The sequence below is a fragment of the Neovison vison genome, chromosome 12 (assembly GCF_020171115.1).
Source record: "Neovison vison isolate M4711 chromosome 12, ASM_NN_V1, whole genome shotgun sequence".
Lineage (NCBI taxonomy): Eukaryota > Metazoa > Chordata > Mammalia > Carnivora > Mustelidae > Neogale > Neogale vison.
Genome location: NC_058102.1, coordinates 99,167,727 through 99,181,088, shown reverse-complemented (window position 1 = coordinate 99,181,088; position 13,362 = coordinate 99,167,727). Strand labels below are relative to the sequence as shown.

The following is a 13,362-nucleotide window of genomic DNA, read 5'->3' as shown; positions in this document are numbered from 1 at the left end:
TTGTGTGTCATTGAATTTTCAGAACAACCCTACGTGGCAGATTCTGTTCCTATTTCCTGTTAGGATTGAGGAAAGTTCAATATGAACATTTAAAATAACTTGCTTTGTGTCACACAGCTAGTGTGTGATACGTACAGTGGGGATTTGAACCTGTGCCCCCTGATTCTCAGCGCTTGGCCTGGTTCCACCTATATAGGTGTGTGTGTGTGTGTGTTTGCACATGTGTGCGTATATGTTGCCCCAGAGGGTGGCTGAAATTCCCTGCAAGGATCCCAGGGCTTGTGATGGGAAGTTAGGAATGGTCCAGTTTTTTCTTCTCCTAAAAAGATGAGTCTCCCTTCCCTTGTCGCCTGCTCTGACCAGGATTGACAAGTCCAAGGCCCTGTCTCTGCTGCTCCATGCTGCTGACATCAGCCACCCAACCAAGCAGTGGTCGGTCCACAGCCGCTGGACCAAGGCCCTGATGGAGGAGTTCTTCCGTCAGGTAGCGGGGCGTCTTCACCCACGCCTGCCCCCCTTCCCCTTGTTCTCCGGGCTCCCACTTCACTTCCAGATCTTCATTCAGCTCCCTGTAGCTTCTGACCTGATCCCAAAGCCCTGGGAACAGAGGTCATTTTCCTAAAAGCTTAACTGTGGTAGCATTGCATTTGCGTATCGTCCATTTCCAGGTCAAAGGCACCGAGATGCCTCTTCTCCCACAATAACCCCTGACCTCCCCCAGCTGCACCCCAGAGTGGGGGTGGTCTGAGGCAAGCCTCAGAGGAAAGCCTTCAGCTTTCCCACCTTGTCTTCTCCCCAGGGTGACAAAGAGGCAGAGCTGGGGCTGCCCTTTTCTCCGCTGTGTGATCGCACTTCCACTCTGGTGGCACAGTCGCAGATTGGTGAGTGGCCTCTCCTGTGGGGAGGAGAGTCCTGGCAAGGGACAGGATGCTTTCTGGGCTGAGGCCAGGCCTCTCCGAGTTGCCATCCCTTAAAACCAGTCTTCCTGTGGAGTAAGCTTGTGCTGGGGCCTGGGGTCCTGGGTGGAAGGCCTGGGGGTGCAAAAGTGGGGTCACAAAGACATCGTTGCAAAGGCTGCCCCCTCTGGGAATTTCTCAGCCTGGGTCACCCTGTCTTACCCGCAGCCAGGGGTTCCAGCCACACAGGCGCCTCTGCCCAGCCCTCTGTGTGTGTGTGTGGGGGGGAACTCTCCATTGTGTTCCCCCTTTACTGCAGGTTTCATCGACTTCATTGTGGAGCCAACCTTCTCTGTGTTGACTGATGTGGCCGAGAAGAGCGTCCAGCCCCTGGCGGATGAGGACTCCAAGTCTAAGAGCCAGCCCAGGTGAGGGTGGCTGGGGCAGCTCTGTCTCCTGGTTCTTGGGGAGGGAAGAGGGACTCTCAGAGAGCATTGATCGCAGGGAGGAGGTACAGCCATGGCAGGCCAGTGGAGAAACTTGGCTACCCAAAACTTGAGACTCTCTGTTGCCTGTCACACAAAGGGGTGAGAGGGTAAGGCCGGAAGGCTGTGACCTGCACCTGTGGTCCCCTCCAGCCATTTTTGTTTGCTCTGTCTTTATTGCCCTTTTGCTAATGTTGTTTTTATTTTCTTTCTAGTAGTAGGGAAGGTGTGGAGAGGAAGGGGTGAAACTGTAGGAAAAAGGGGCAGGGAATTGGGGTTACCCAGCAGTGGGAAAGGGGGAGGATAAGTCTCCCTAAGCTTCCTCCTGGTCTTCCATCCCTGCCGCTGAGGGCTGTGAAGGCAGTTCTGGAGTGGGCTGGTCTCACCTCTGGAGTCGGGGTGGGGGGCTGCTTTAGTTTCCAGTGGCGCCAACCCTCTCTGGATGTGGAAGTAGGAGACCCCAACCCTGATGTGGTCAGCTTCCGCTCTACCTGGACCAAATACATTCAGGAGAACAAACAGAAATGGAAGGAACGGGCGGCAAGTGGTGGGTGCTGTTGGACCCAAGGGTTGGGGTGGGGTGAGGGTGAGGCCTTGTGGGGAGGGTGGCTGATGGAGCCAGAGCAGGTCTACTTTCTTTAAACCCCTGGAGCAACCCTTTGTGTGACTTCCAGAGTTGAGGATGGAGCTGATCAGACTAAAGTAAGATGATAGAAAAGAGTGTCAAGCTGATTGGCCTGGACTAGGGACAGGGACAGGAGACAGGGGACAGGAGAGAAGATAGGAACAGCCATAGAACAGGGACAGGAGAGAAGATAGGAACAGCCATATTCCACAGCCCAAAGGACCCCATGCATGTTGTGATCTGTAAATGGTGCCCCAGTAGATCTGGGTGACTTGGTGGCCTTGGCTGGGAAATCTCTTTTCTTTAGGTGTGAGTTGACGGTTATGAATTTTAGCAAGGATGGGAAAGAATGCTGGGGAGGCTCTCCCTAAGTTGTCATGTGTTGAATGCAGCTCATCTTGAAGGCAGGAGGATGCATGAGAATCCTTTACTTTTCTCCACGTGCTCCTGGCATTTTGGGGAAAAATATTTCTTGTCTGGGTCCCAACTTCCTAAATGCCCCCCTGCAGGTGTCACCAACCAGATGTCCATTGATGAACTGTCCCCCTGTGAGGAAGAGGCCCTGCCCTCCCCCGCTGAGGATGAACACAACCAGAATGGGAATCTGGACTAGCCTGGGGCTGGCCCACGTGAGCCTGTGTGCTGGAGGGGGGAAGGTCTGGAGAGTCTGTAGGGAATAGAAAGAGCTGGGTGTCCAACATGGAGTCTCTGAAGGGCCATGTCTGGGGTTCTGTGGATGCGAGGTTCTTCCTAGCTCTTCTGAGGGAGGAAAATGGAGGAAGTGAACACATACTTGAGCCAGGGCCTGAGTGGGAAGCAGGGAAATCTTTCCACCCCTTCTATCCAGTCCCTGCAGGAAGGAGGTAGCTCCTCAGAACAGGGAGGGCCTGAGCAAGGCTACAGCACCTTTGTGAGGGTTCGGGAACAGGGCCTAGTCAGGGCGCAGGACTCTGAGAGGTCGGTTGGGTGGCTTCGAGAGCAGCCCCCTGCTCAAATGCTTGGTTGAGCACCCTATGCAGGCATTGTTGGCACAACTGTGTGTGGGACTGGGGTGGGGGGTGGGTCTGGCGGGCCTTGGAGAAGGTAAATCAGGCTGGAGATAAGGCAAAAATCAGAGCACTGAGGCCTCTCCCTCTTTCCCAGGTCCTCAATGCGTCCAAAGTGTTCGATGTCATCAGCACCATTCATCGGGACCGGCTCCCCCATCTGCTCCAAGGGAGCACGGAGGTTGAGGAACAGACAATCCACCCGAAGGCCAAATGCCAGAGATTGTGGGGTTGGGGGAAGGGCCCCTCCCCACCTGACACCCATTGGGGCGCACTTTAATTTCCCAGCAGCAAGTCTGAGAAACTTCAGGCTCCCAATGGTCACTGTGCCCATTCCCCTGCCTCTGGACTCCCCCCCCCCCACTCTTATAGCCAGTTGGCTGGCTGGGAGAGGGGAGCTTCTTGGAGGCCTCCCAGGGCCCAGGGGGGAGGGTCAGAGATGCCAGCCCCTGGGCCCTCCCCCATCCTTTTTTGCCTCCAAGTTTCTAAGCAATACATTTTAGGGGGTTCCCTCAGCCCCCCCAGATCTTAGCTGGCAGGTCTGGGTCCCCCTTTTCCTCCCCTGGGAGGAGCTGGAATAGGATAGAAAGCTGGGGGTTTTCAGAGCCCTGTGTGTGGAGAGGGGAGTGGGCTCCTTCAGGGCATGGGATCTTTCTAGGGCCTGGGAATGCAGGGGGTGTTCTCTTTACCCCAGACCTACACTGCTACAGCACCATCCCCAGACCCTCTCCGCATCCCAATCTTCCTTCCCTCCCATTCTGAAATGTGGACTGGGGGAAGAGAGGAGGCCTTCCCTGGGGTCCACAAGAACTTGGGATTGGTCTAGGTCTCTGGGGCTTGTCACCTACCCTGGCTGTCCTGAGCCCTTTGCCTCCTTCCTCTCCCCTCGGGCTGGGAGGCTCCCATCCGACCAATGTCTGTAAAGTGCTCTGAGGTCTCCCCAGCAAAGCACCTTCAGGATGCATTTTATGAGCAAAAGCAGGAGAGACCAGCTGGGTTGGGGCTAAGGGTGCACGGGGAGGGTGAAATGTAATCCAGGAAGCCTGTAGTGTTCTCAGAGGGTCACTCCCTGCCCTCCCCCTTCCAGCACCTGTCCAGCCACTGCTGACGGCACCAAGAGGCCCCTCCCCTGGGACAAGTTTGGAGTGGTGGGTAGAAGGCAGATGGAAGGGACTCAGGGATGCTGCTGTTGTGCTTCCTGAAGAGAGCCTGCCAGGCCCTGTGTCCCTTCTTCTCAGACTCTCTGAGCAGCCTTGTCCCAGGAAAGGCCCAAGTCCCGGTGACTGCCCTCCTCTTATCTTGTAAATACCAACCATGCATTTGTACAGTGGGCCCTGTTCCTGTGAAGTCCATATCCATGGTCTCTTAGACCTACCACCTTGACACTTGTCCCTCCTCCCCCACCCCAAGTGGGGCAGAGACGCATGTGACTCACCCCTGCCCTTGGTCTCCCAGAACCCTGCTATAGCCAGAGATCAATAAAGAAGGGAGACCAGGCCTGGTTGTGTTTCGTGTTCACTGGATGGAAGCATCTTCATGTATACTGTCTCTGTGAAGCTCGAAAAAATCCTGGTGTGGTATTCTCCCTATTGTGTATGTGGGTGGGGATGCTGGGGCCCCCTGGAGAGGTGAGGTCTTCCCTGAGGGCACATAGTAGGGACCCCTGAGACTCTCGCTGCCAAAGTGCTTCTTCTGTAAGGAAGGGCGATTCTTGCCTTTCCTTCTCCCCTCCCCACTCCACCACCTGGAAAAATCAAAAGCAGTAGGCAGGAGAGGCCTGGCTGTCCAGGGAAGTTTCTTTCCCTGTTCTGGGTTTTTGTCTTTTGCCCTGGCCCCTCCGTGTCTTAGACCAGGGAGAGAGAGGCTCCCAGCCAGGGCCTTGTCATTAATAGTCACTGTGTTCTCAACCCAGCTTTGCTATCAGGTTGGAATAGGGGTGGTGGTTTCCTCATCTCTGGAGGAGGGACCACATCTTGAAGCCGGGAATCACTGAGGCTTGGAGAGCGAGCAGTCAAGGAGGCATCCACACAACACAACAACCCCTTTCCCTTGGGCCAAGGGCCAGGATACAGTTCCCCCTTTTGCCCAGTAGACGGCGGCCACAGCACAGGCACAGCTGGATGGGCTGTAGAACCAAGTCTCTCAGCTTTGGGACAATCCTGCTGGGGGCTGGTATCTTTTCCTCAATTAAGAAGAGAACCCAGAACCCAGGCCTTTCCTTCCTTCTTGGTGCCCTGGAAGTTAGTCCTTACACCTGTCTGACCCCCCCCCCCCATCTCTCTTGCCACAGCAAGTAGGGGCAGGGCTGAGGGGAGAATTCTCTCCCCTTCCCCAAGGCTCCCATCCAGCTTCTCTATTTCCTCTCTTCCAGAGGAGCTGGGCAGGAGAGGGGGCTGCAGAGAGGGCAGGACAAGAAGGGAGGGAAAGAGGATTCTCCATGCCGGGAAAGAAGGAAAATGCCAAGGACCTAACACCAAATTTATCACTTTTTAAAAACAAGAGATTTTCCCCAAAAGTGAAGAGTAAGAAACTGATCCAGTGTCCATGCATTCCCAACCGCAGTCTCCATTGCAGGATACCTCCTCCACTCTCAGACCTGTTGTGGGGGAGGGGCAGAAAGAGAGGGCGAGTGAGAGACCAGAGGGCCTACTGTCCCCACCCTGGCTGCTCTGCCCATCGTCAAGCGTCTAACCTCTGATGTCTGACACCAGTCCCCCCAACTTGTCCAGCTTCACGCAGGGGAGGGAGGAACTGGAAAAATCAAAGCCCACAAGGCTTCTCATCAATGCCTCCACTCTAGGCAGGACTACTGCTCACAGACTGGACATGAGGTTCTTCCTTTGGGTTCCAAATACTTTTTCTCAGAAAGCTGATGGCAGACTTCCATCACCCATTCTAGGAGCCAAACACCCTAGTACTGAGCCTAACCTCACTCCTTTGTCCTGTAGCTTAATCCCATTTCTCTTTGTCCATGGATACATAATACCCCCAAATCTCCTGCCTGAGACAAGAGCTTTTCAGTGACTGAAACTGGTCCTTTATTCCCCCTTTTCCTGATTCCAGATCTTCATCCTTGCCGTTATCTACGCAGCCTACATTCCTGCAGACTGGGGCGCGCAGTCCTGGGCTCTTACCGAGTTGGCTCCCTGGGAATCCAATGGTGGTATATGGGTTGTGGGTTCCTCTTTGCTGTGTTTCTCACTGCCCCTCTCCTGAGCTTTAGGGATGGGTTCTGCAGGCTCTAAGGAGGGAAAATGGGCGGTGGGAGGGAAAGGCAGTATTCATGAATTTTGGTAGAGGTTGCTGCTCCTCTTACCCCATCTGATACTCTAGTGACCCTTGAGAGGGGCCCAAGACCAGGAGGGGGGCAATCAGATAAGACCCATGGTGTGTCCTCTGATCACAGCTATGACTATAGGACCATTTTTCTTTTTTTATTTGCCATCAGAAATTAAAAAAATAAAACAAAACAAAGGAAAGTTAAAACAAGTTTGGGTACAATTTGGCTAAACCTGACTTTGTATGGGACTACGGATGGTCTTCATTGATGTCATTTAGTGGGACCATTCAGTTCACTGCAGAACTATTACCATGTTTGATTACAGGGTGCCCTGCTGGGTAGTATGTAATACACAGTACATGTATGATGTCACCTTCATGTAACTGGAAGAACTCTGGATTCTGGAATCCACGTGGGATAAGGGACTGCGGACACGTGTTAACAGCACTTCCATTTACTGCAAGCTTTGTGTGTGTCAGATCCTGGGCTAAGAACCGGTCTCATTCCATTTCCACAAACAACCCAAGGCCAGAGGCGTTGTCATTATCATTTTATAGACCGAGGGCAGTGAAAAACAAACAAACAAAACAAAACTGCTGGTGGAATGACAGAGCCCAGGTTCCAGCCTGTGAGTGTGGGTCCCTTGTTGGTGGGTTCGCAGCACCCAGCAGGGAGCACCACCCCCCAACTCTGTCTAAGCAGGGAGGGGCTGGGATCATTCAGTGAGGCAACGTGAACAGAGGCAAACACGTGTGGTCCATAGAAATGGATCCATATTCTCAGGGCAGTTTCTGGCTATGATGAGACCCCTCCCCATGATGGGTAAGTCTGCCTCCTCCTGGGCCAGTCCCTCCCCAGCCTGAACGTACTTTGTGCTCTCCCAGACGAGCCCAGCCTTAACTCCGCTTCTGTGTCTTTCATCCCAGGCGGGCAGGACTCCTGGGCCCCTGTGCTCTCTGCTGCTCCCTCGGGTTCCTCTCCCTGCTGCTGTTGCCCCAGGTGATGTTCAACCATCATCTGGAGCTCTGGGGGCACAGAGAAAGGGAGGGATGTGATAGCTCAGAGTCTCCTCTGTGGACTGTCCTATTCCACAGCCCCATGGAAGGGCCAGTGGATCCTGTGTGACTTTTCCACCCTCTGAGACCTGAATGGGGTGGGGGTAGGGGGATATTTGCTGGGCACCAGGGAGGGCCTAAAGGTATACAATAAAACATATTTCCTTCGAAAGTAAGGGAGGGGAGGGGCAGGGCCTTCAGGAACCATAGATCTTCCTAACTCTCTGAGATACTTGATCTCCCGTGGGGGGAAAGAGTAAAGACTCCATTTAGATTCAAGAAATACTTGAGAACCTTCCGTGTGGTGAGCACTCATTGTCTCTTTAGCTGCCATAGTGAGGTGGTGCTCAGGGCTCAGTGGGTGAAGCAGGTTCTCCTAGGCCTCCCAGCTAGTCGGAGGCAGAGCTGGAACCCAGCCCAGACTGTCTAGCAGCAATTCGATGATAATAAAGGCGGGTTTAAGGACTTCCCAAGGATTCCCTCCAAAAAGGGGTCATTAGGTCTACTGCTCAGTCTTAGGCACAGAGGGGAAGAAAGGGATGGGAAGGTGGTGGGGGGGTCTTCCTAACCTTTCATTGTGGGTGTGGTCCTTGTCACCTTCTTCCGTTGTCGTGGAGACATGGCCAACGTGGACTGTGAAGGACACAGAGCATAGGTGGGGGGGCCAGCCCTTCTCCCCTGCCTTCTGTGCCTTGCCATGCTTTTGGATTGGAGATTGAGGGTCAGCTATGGTCTTCAGAAAGTGAGGGGAGAAATATCCTGCTTCCCAGGGTGCTCCCCTCCCCCACACAGTGGTGAGCAAGGAGACTGGGTATGGGGGATATGGTGTGTGTATGTGTATGTGTGTGTACGCTCATATTCACTTGGAGGCAGAGGAGAGGGAGTCAAAAGGCCTTACAGATTGGGGAGTGGGTGGTCTTAGGAATAATCCTCTGAAGAAACTCTGGGTTCTCTGGGCTGGGCTGAGCGAGAGGGACCGGCTCACCTTGAGAAGCGGGTTGGGGATCCGGTCTTCATCTATCTCTGAGGGGAACAGGGAAAGGATAATGTGAAGAGGACTGAAAACCGAGGGGTCCCTATGGAGCTGACTTCCCAAGGGGAGAAGCCTCAGCAGTCACCAGCTTTCCGATCTGTCCCTCACATCTGCCCTAGGATGCTGGCCCTGATGGCTGCCCCAGGCCCGCTCCCTTTGGCTCCCTCCTGCCCTGCTTTCTTCCCTGCACGGAGTCCTGTTCTTGACTCTGTGGTCAGTCTGTGTCTACATCCTTGCCTTGGACCTGGAGGTTCCTGAAGTAGAATCTGTGGTCCTTTGGCTCTTTCCCTCCATCTCCTCCCAACAATTGCCCCCCAACCCCGGGTCCAGAACTGAATCCTGCACGGGAGGGAAGACCGGATAAAGGAGAGCAAGTTTCCCCTGGGCAGGGAAGTACACCAACCCTTTTTGGTAGTTGGGTGCAGGCTGGAGATTCCAGCCCTTTGAACTCCAGGCTCACTTATGAGCACGATCGCCTTTCTGCCACTGTCCTGGCAAGCTCCCCTGATATTCTCAAACACCTGGTTCTCTCTCTAGACCTTGCTGGGCACATGGGTGACCGGAATGCCAGCTGCTCCCTGAGCTGTGTCTAACCTTCCCCTTCCCCTCTGGGGGCCGGGAAGATGGCTGATAGAGGCGGTCCCTCCCCCTCACAGCTGTCACTGCCTCTGGGGGTGGGGGGCCTGCAGCATCTCCGATGCTGGAAAAATCTGGAAGGCTGTTGCCGCAGCAACCAGCACTCAGTTGACCACCCCAATTCCTGGGGGGCTTAGGAGCCAGGTGCTTTCCCTCCCCTTCCCCAGAACTGCTCCATCTTGCCAAAGCAAAGGAAATGCTCCTGCTAATACAGCCACCACTTTCCCGACTCTGATCCCCGGGGGGCTGTGGAGCTAGCTTTCTGAATCCTTGGATCTGCGCTTGTTCTCGCTAGTGCCCGCCTGCTCTCACTGGACCTGGCTGTCCGCAGCAGCACCCATGCCCTTCAACGACCCATCCCTGGGGTTACCTGGGGAGGACTGGTCACTGGTCAGCACGAGGGTGGCAGGGGTGGGGCGGCGCCTCCGAATCTGAGGGAAGAGGTCAAGTGCACGTGGAAGCATCGAAGCCCCACCCAGTACCACTCAGCAACATAATCCAGGCTCCTGGCTTAATACATCTCAAAAAATGCCACATTACACTGAACCTACCATCCCAAGATGGACATTCTCGGGCCCATCCCTCTCCCTTGGGGACCCAAAAGACCCCCCAACCCCTTTCTGTTTTTGCATCTCCCTCGTAATCCATCTTAGCAGCTTTATCTGCTCTCATGCATTGATCTCTGGCTGGCTGTCCTTCCGTTCATCCTGATCAATGGTCAGAAATAACCCTGGAGGTCCAAGGCTCTTCCCTCAGTGTTCCAGCCCACAGCCCCAGACAGACATTAACCTTTAGTGCGCTGGCATCAATGGAGAGCACCCTTTGGTCCCCGCCCAGGCTTGGGGAATGGCGCAGGGAAGGTAGGGCTGAAGGTGTCTTCTCCCGGCCAACGCCCATGCCTTGGCTCATTCTCCAAAGTCCTCCCTATCCTTGGGCACACTGCCTTTCTAATTTGTCAGGAAATGCGGTCTGGGGAAATCCTTGTCATGGTAAATAAAATACTAGCAGGAGCCATAGGCAGGAGTCTAATCAGGGCCTAAAGTTACCTGAAAAATCTTATCCTGGGCTCCAGGGTCCCGTTCTAAGAAATTAACATATAAAAGCAGACTGCGGGCAGGGTGACTGCTGTTCCTTTGCCATGCTGCCAATAAAGTTGATTGTTGTTGAAGTCAGTCCAAGGACTCCTGGGACGTGTGGTTTTTTTCCCCTTTCTCTGGAGGGTTTAGAGGCTTAGAAGCGAGGGGTCTCATGGGGCTGGAGTCCCCGAAGCTCCCTCCAGGGCAGGAGAGAGGAGGGAAGTGTAAAGGGGTTGGGAAAGGGGCTAAAATTATCCAGGGCTGAGGGCAGTAGGGTGAGGATACTGAAGGATCAACTTCCTATCTTCTGTGTCCATTATGTAGCTTCACTACCATTGGGGGTGGGGTAAGACGCCTGCCCTTCTCTATGCCCAGAAATGGATTTCAGCCCTCACAAGAGGTTAGTCTGAGAGGGGGACTCTCCCCAAAGAAAATGGGATGCATTCAATGGGGGCATTGTGGGGGTAGGTCACTGTTTCTCTGGAGATTCCAGCGACATCTGTTTGGGGTGACATTTCAAGGTCCCTGGCAGTACCAGTCCTCTGTGTGTGTGTGTGCGTGAGCATGCGTGTGTGCACACACACGCGCGCATGCACATGCACATGCATATACATATAGGCACTACACAAACATCAGCTGTGAGTCTGACTGGCCGTTCCTGAGGCAGAGGGGCTGGGCGCCAGCAGGCCAGCATGTGGGCTTCACATCTGTGGGGTGAGGGGAATCCCTTCCCCGGGGAGGACTCCTCTTTATGTCTTTCTTGCTGTGGGTGGAGGGGGGATACTGGCTGTGGAGGAGTCAGAGACACAGGGAGAGGATGGGGATGTTAGTGGAAGGTGGGAGGCTGAGAAGGGACCACAAGGAGGACAGAAAGGGCCTTTGAGAGGGCAGCAGGGCTCTGCGATGTTGGACAGGCCCCTTCCTTAGCCCATTTCCTTGCCTTGGATAAGATTTCTAGGCACTCAGAGTCTTTGAGAATTTTGATATCATATAGTTGAAGGGAGTCAAGTCAGCCTTCCCAAAGCACCTTCCAGGCACCTGAACTACTAGGTAACAAATAGATGGTCTCTTCTTTCTCTTGCACCTATTTTCAATCCCAGTGTTCAAGGACACCTGGTGCCTTTGCCTCTGATTTGCTGCCAAACCAGTCATGCCAAAGACCTGGTAGCTGTGGGCACCCCTCCACCCGCTGCCATTCTGTGCTCCATAACTCACAGCTTCTAACCTCTTTTGCTCTCCCATGTCAGTCTGGATTAGGAGCTCCTGCCACGCCTGGAGCTTCTGGATTGGGTAACACACTTGGGTGACCCAGCTAGAGGGGCCGAGTTAGACTGCAGGTAGAATTTCAGGTCTAGTGGACACCAATTTCAGAATATTAGAGAAAAGCAGGTGGAAGTCCCAGTTCTTTTTTCCCTCTGGCTCCTTACCACTGTCTTCTCCTCCTCTGTTTCCCGATCCCTGAACAAGCTGGCCTATCCCCTCCTCCTTCCAACACACACTGACACCTGCCTTCTCCAACACCAAACAGATGCAGGTGTCAGGCTGTGAGACCTGTCTATGCTGGTGGAAGGCAGTCCTTCTTGGCACCTCACCCTTAACCCCACCAGCCCACAGTCATGGGCCCTTTTTTGAGTCTGAGGTTATCTTAGCCAGCCCCCTGCCTCCAGGTATAACAGTTTTGCCCTTGACTCTGGGGAAACACTCCCCATGCTCAGGCTCTCCACCCTCCTCATCCTCACCAGGCCTGAGGTCTCCCCACAGTCCCTCCTACTGTCACCCCTTCCAGGTCTGGAGAAGCAGCTTACCCCAGGCCAGGGCGAGGGGGCAGGTGCAGGTTCTCACCCCTATCCACACTTTGGGAAGCTGAAGTCACAGGGAGAGTGTGTGTCCCGACCCTTCCCTTCACACCTTGACCTTATTCCACCAAACAGCTGGAGCAAGCCAGAGGACACTCTCTCCATCCCATTCCAAGAGGCTACAGAGTTTTTTCAGGTGGGGAGGCCCAGCCAGAGTCCTGGGAGCCATTTGGGGGAAATGGAGAACTGACCTTGTGGCCAATGGATATTCCTTAGGAAGGGGGATGTCCAGGGAAATGGACAGAGAACACAAAAAGAGATGGAGCAATGAGCAAATGAACAAATATTTCGTAAACGGGCGGTAGTAGTGATCATGGGGGGTCACCGTCTCCACACAAATGCTCACTCTCCCTGAGACACACACTTGCTCACACACTCTCATCCACTGCCGCCTCTGCCAGGCGGCTCTGAGCTAAAAATAGACCAGGCCCTGGGCTGGGCCAGGGCCTTGGACTCCCACCCCTTGAGCCAAGGCCAGCACAGGACTGTTCCCCTGCCCATGGGGTTCCTTGCACCCAGCCCCCAGAAAGCCCCTGCCTCTGGCTTCCCTGGGCCCATCTCTCCATGCCATCCCCACTCCCTGTGCTCCAAAGGGCAGGAGTTGGGAATAGGGACCCACGTGTCCAGACTTACAGAAGAGGGGACCCTCAGCCTGTGGACCCGACCACCCTTTCCCCAAAGCTCCAGCCCTTTCAGTTTTCTTGAGCTCCTTCTTGTTCTCACTCTCTGGAGTCAGGCAAGGTAGCCTTTGGTTAGGGGAGGACCCGGGGGGCTATTTCTCTTCTTTCAACTCCTTTGACAGCACCAGGCTCCCCTCCATTACCTACCTTTTCCCCGAACCCCTCCCGCAAGGCTGCCGGTACCCTTCGGCGCCCCCACCGAGCTCAGAAACTCTGGCGGGGGCTGACTGGGTGGGGGATGCAAGACTGGCGAAGGGGGGGAGGGGTCGTGTCCTCATGCAGGCCCCCTCCCCCAGGGCTGGGGAGGCAGAGAGCGACCCTCTGCAGGGACAGGCTTCGAGGGGAGGCGCTCGCCCTAGCACAGACAGGGAGATGTGGCTCCAGCGGTGGGGGAGGGGAGAGAAGCCCCCCAAACTGAGCGCGGTCGCCCTCATAGGGGTGCATTGCCAAGGGCGGACGAAGAAGGTTTCTCAGCCCAGGGGTCCCTCGTCCTTTGCTGGGCGAGTCCCCGGCCACCCCACCCTGCTCCGCACCTGCTCCGCCGCCTCGGGGTCAAGGTGCGGCTCCAGCAGCGGGACTGTGAACTGGATCTTCCGCGGGCTGTTGTCTTGCTCCATGGCTGGGGCGGCGGCCGCTGAGCCCGCGATGCGGCGGGAGGGCAGGCGGCGGGACTCGGGGCTGGGGCGGGCGCGCT

The 13,362-nt window shown here is 55.0% G+C and overlaps 2 protein-coding genes across 4 annotated transcripts in view; one reads left to right on the top strand and one right to left on the bottom strand.

Moving 5' to 3' along the window:
• PDE1B (phosphodiesterase 1B) overlaps positions 1-4,549 on the top strand; it is a 27,383-nt gene extending 22,834 nt beyond the window's left edge. For both annotated transcript variants that reach the window (XM_044227109.1, XM_044227110.1), the window contains 6 exons: positions 364-484; positions 800-881; positions 1,216-1,324; positions 1,798-1,928; positions 2,516-2,635; positions 3,150-4,549. In XM_044227109.1, coding sequence (XP_044083044.1) covers positions 364-484; positions 800-881; positions 1,216-1,324; positions 1,798-1,928; positions 2,516-2,619 — 547 coding nt within the window. In that variant the 3' untranslated portion in view covers positions 2,620-2,635; positions 3,150-4,549. The remainder of the gene's footprint in view (positions 1-363; positions 485-799; positions 882-1,215; positions 1,325-1,797; positions 1,929-2,515; positions 2,636-3,149) is intronic.
• Positions 4,550-13,362, bottom strand: PPP1R1A (protein phosphatase 1 regulatory inhibitor subunit 1A). 2 transcript variants are annotated; one of them, XM_044227113.1, is made up of 8 exons: positions 13,202-13,362; positions 9,427-9,487; positions 8,373-8,410; positions 7,957-8,020; positions 7,202-7,357; positions 6,187-6,293; positions 5,632-5,648; positions 4,550-5,047 (listed from the first exon to the last, which is right to left on the bottom strand). In XM_044227113.1, the coding sequence occupies exons 1-7, from the start codon at positions 13,283-13,285 to the stop codon at positions 5,643-5,645; spliced, it is 516 nt and encodes a 171-aa protein (XP_044083048.1). In that variant the 5' UTR covers positions 13,286-13,362; the 3' UTR covers positions 4,550-5,047; positions 5,632-5,642. The 2 variants fall into 2 exon arrangements, with proteins under 2 accessions (XP_044083048.1, XP_044083046.1); XM_044227111.1 differs by lacking the exon at positions 4,550-5,047 and having other exon boundaries at positions 5,517-5,648.

Bases quoted from the DNA above. Each gene is read 5' to 3' on its own strand.
- PPP1R1A (XM_044227113.1), bottom strand. From the start codon at position 13,285: ATGGAGCAAGACAACAGCCCGCGGAAGATCCAGTTCACAGTCCCGCTG. The intron at 8,411-9,426 runs GTAACCCCAGGG...TGTTCCCCTCAG, and splicing joins CAGTGACCAGTCCTCCCCAG to AGATAGATGAAGACCGGATC. The intron at 8,021-8,372 runs GTGAGCCGGTCC...TGTCCTTCACAG, and splicing joins TCCCCAACCCGCTTCTCAAG to TCCACGTTGGCCATGTCTCC.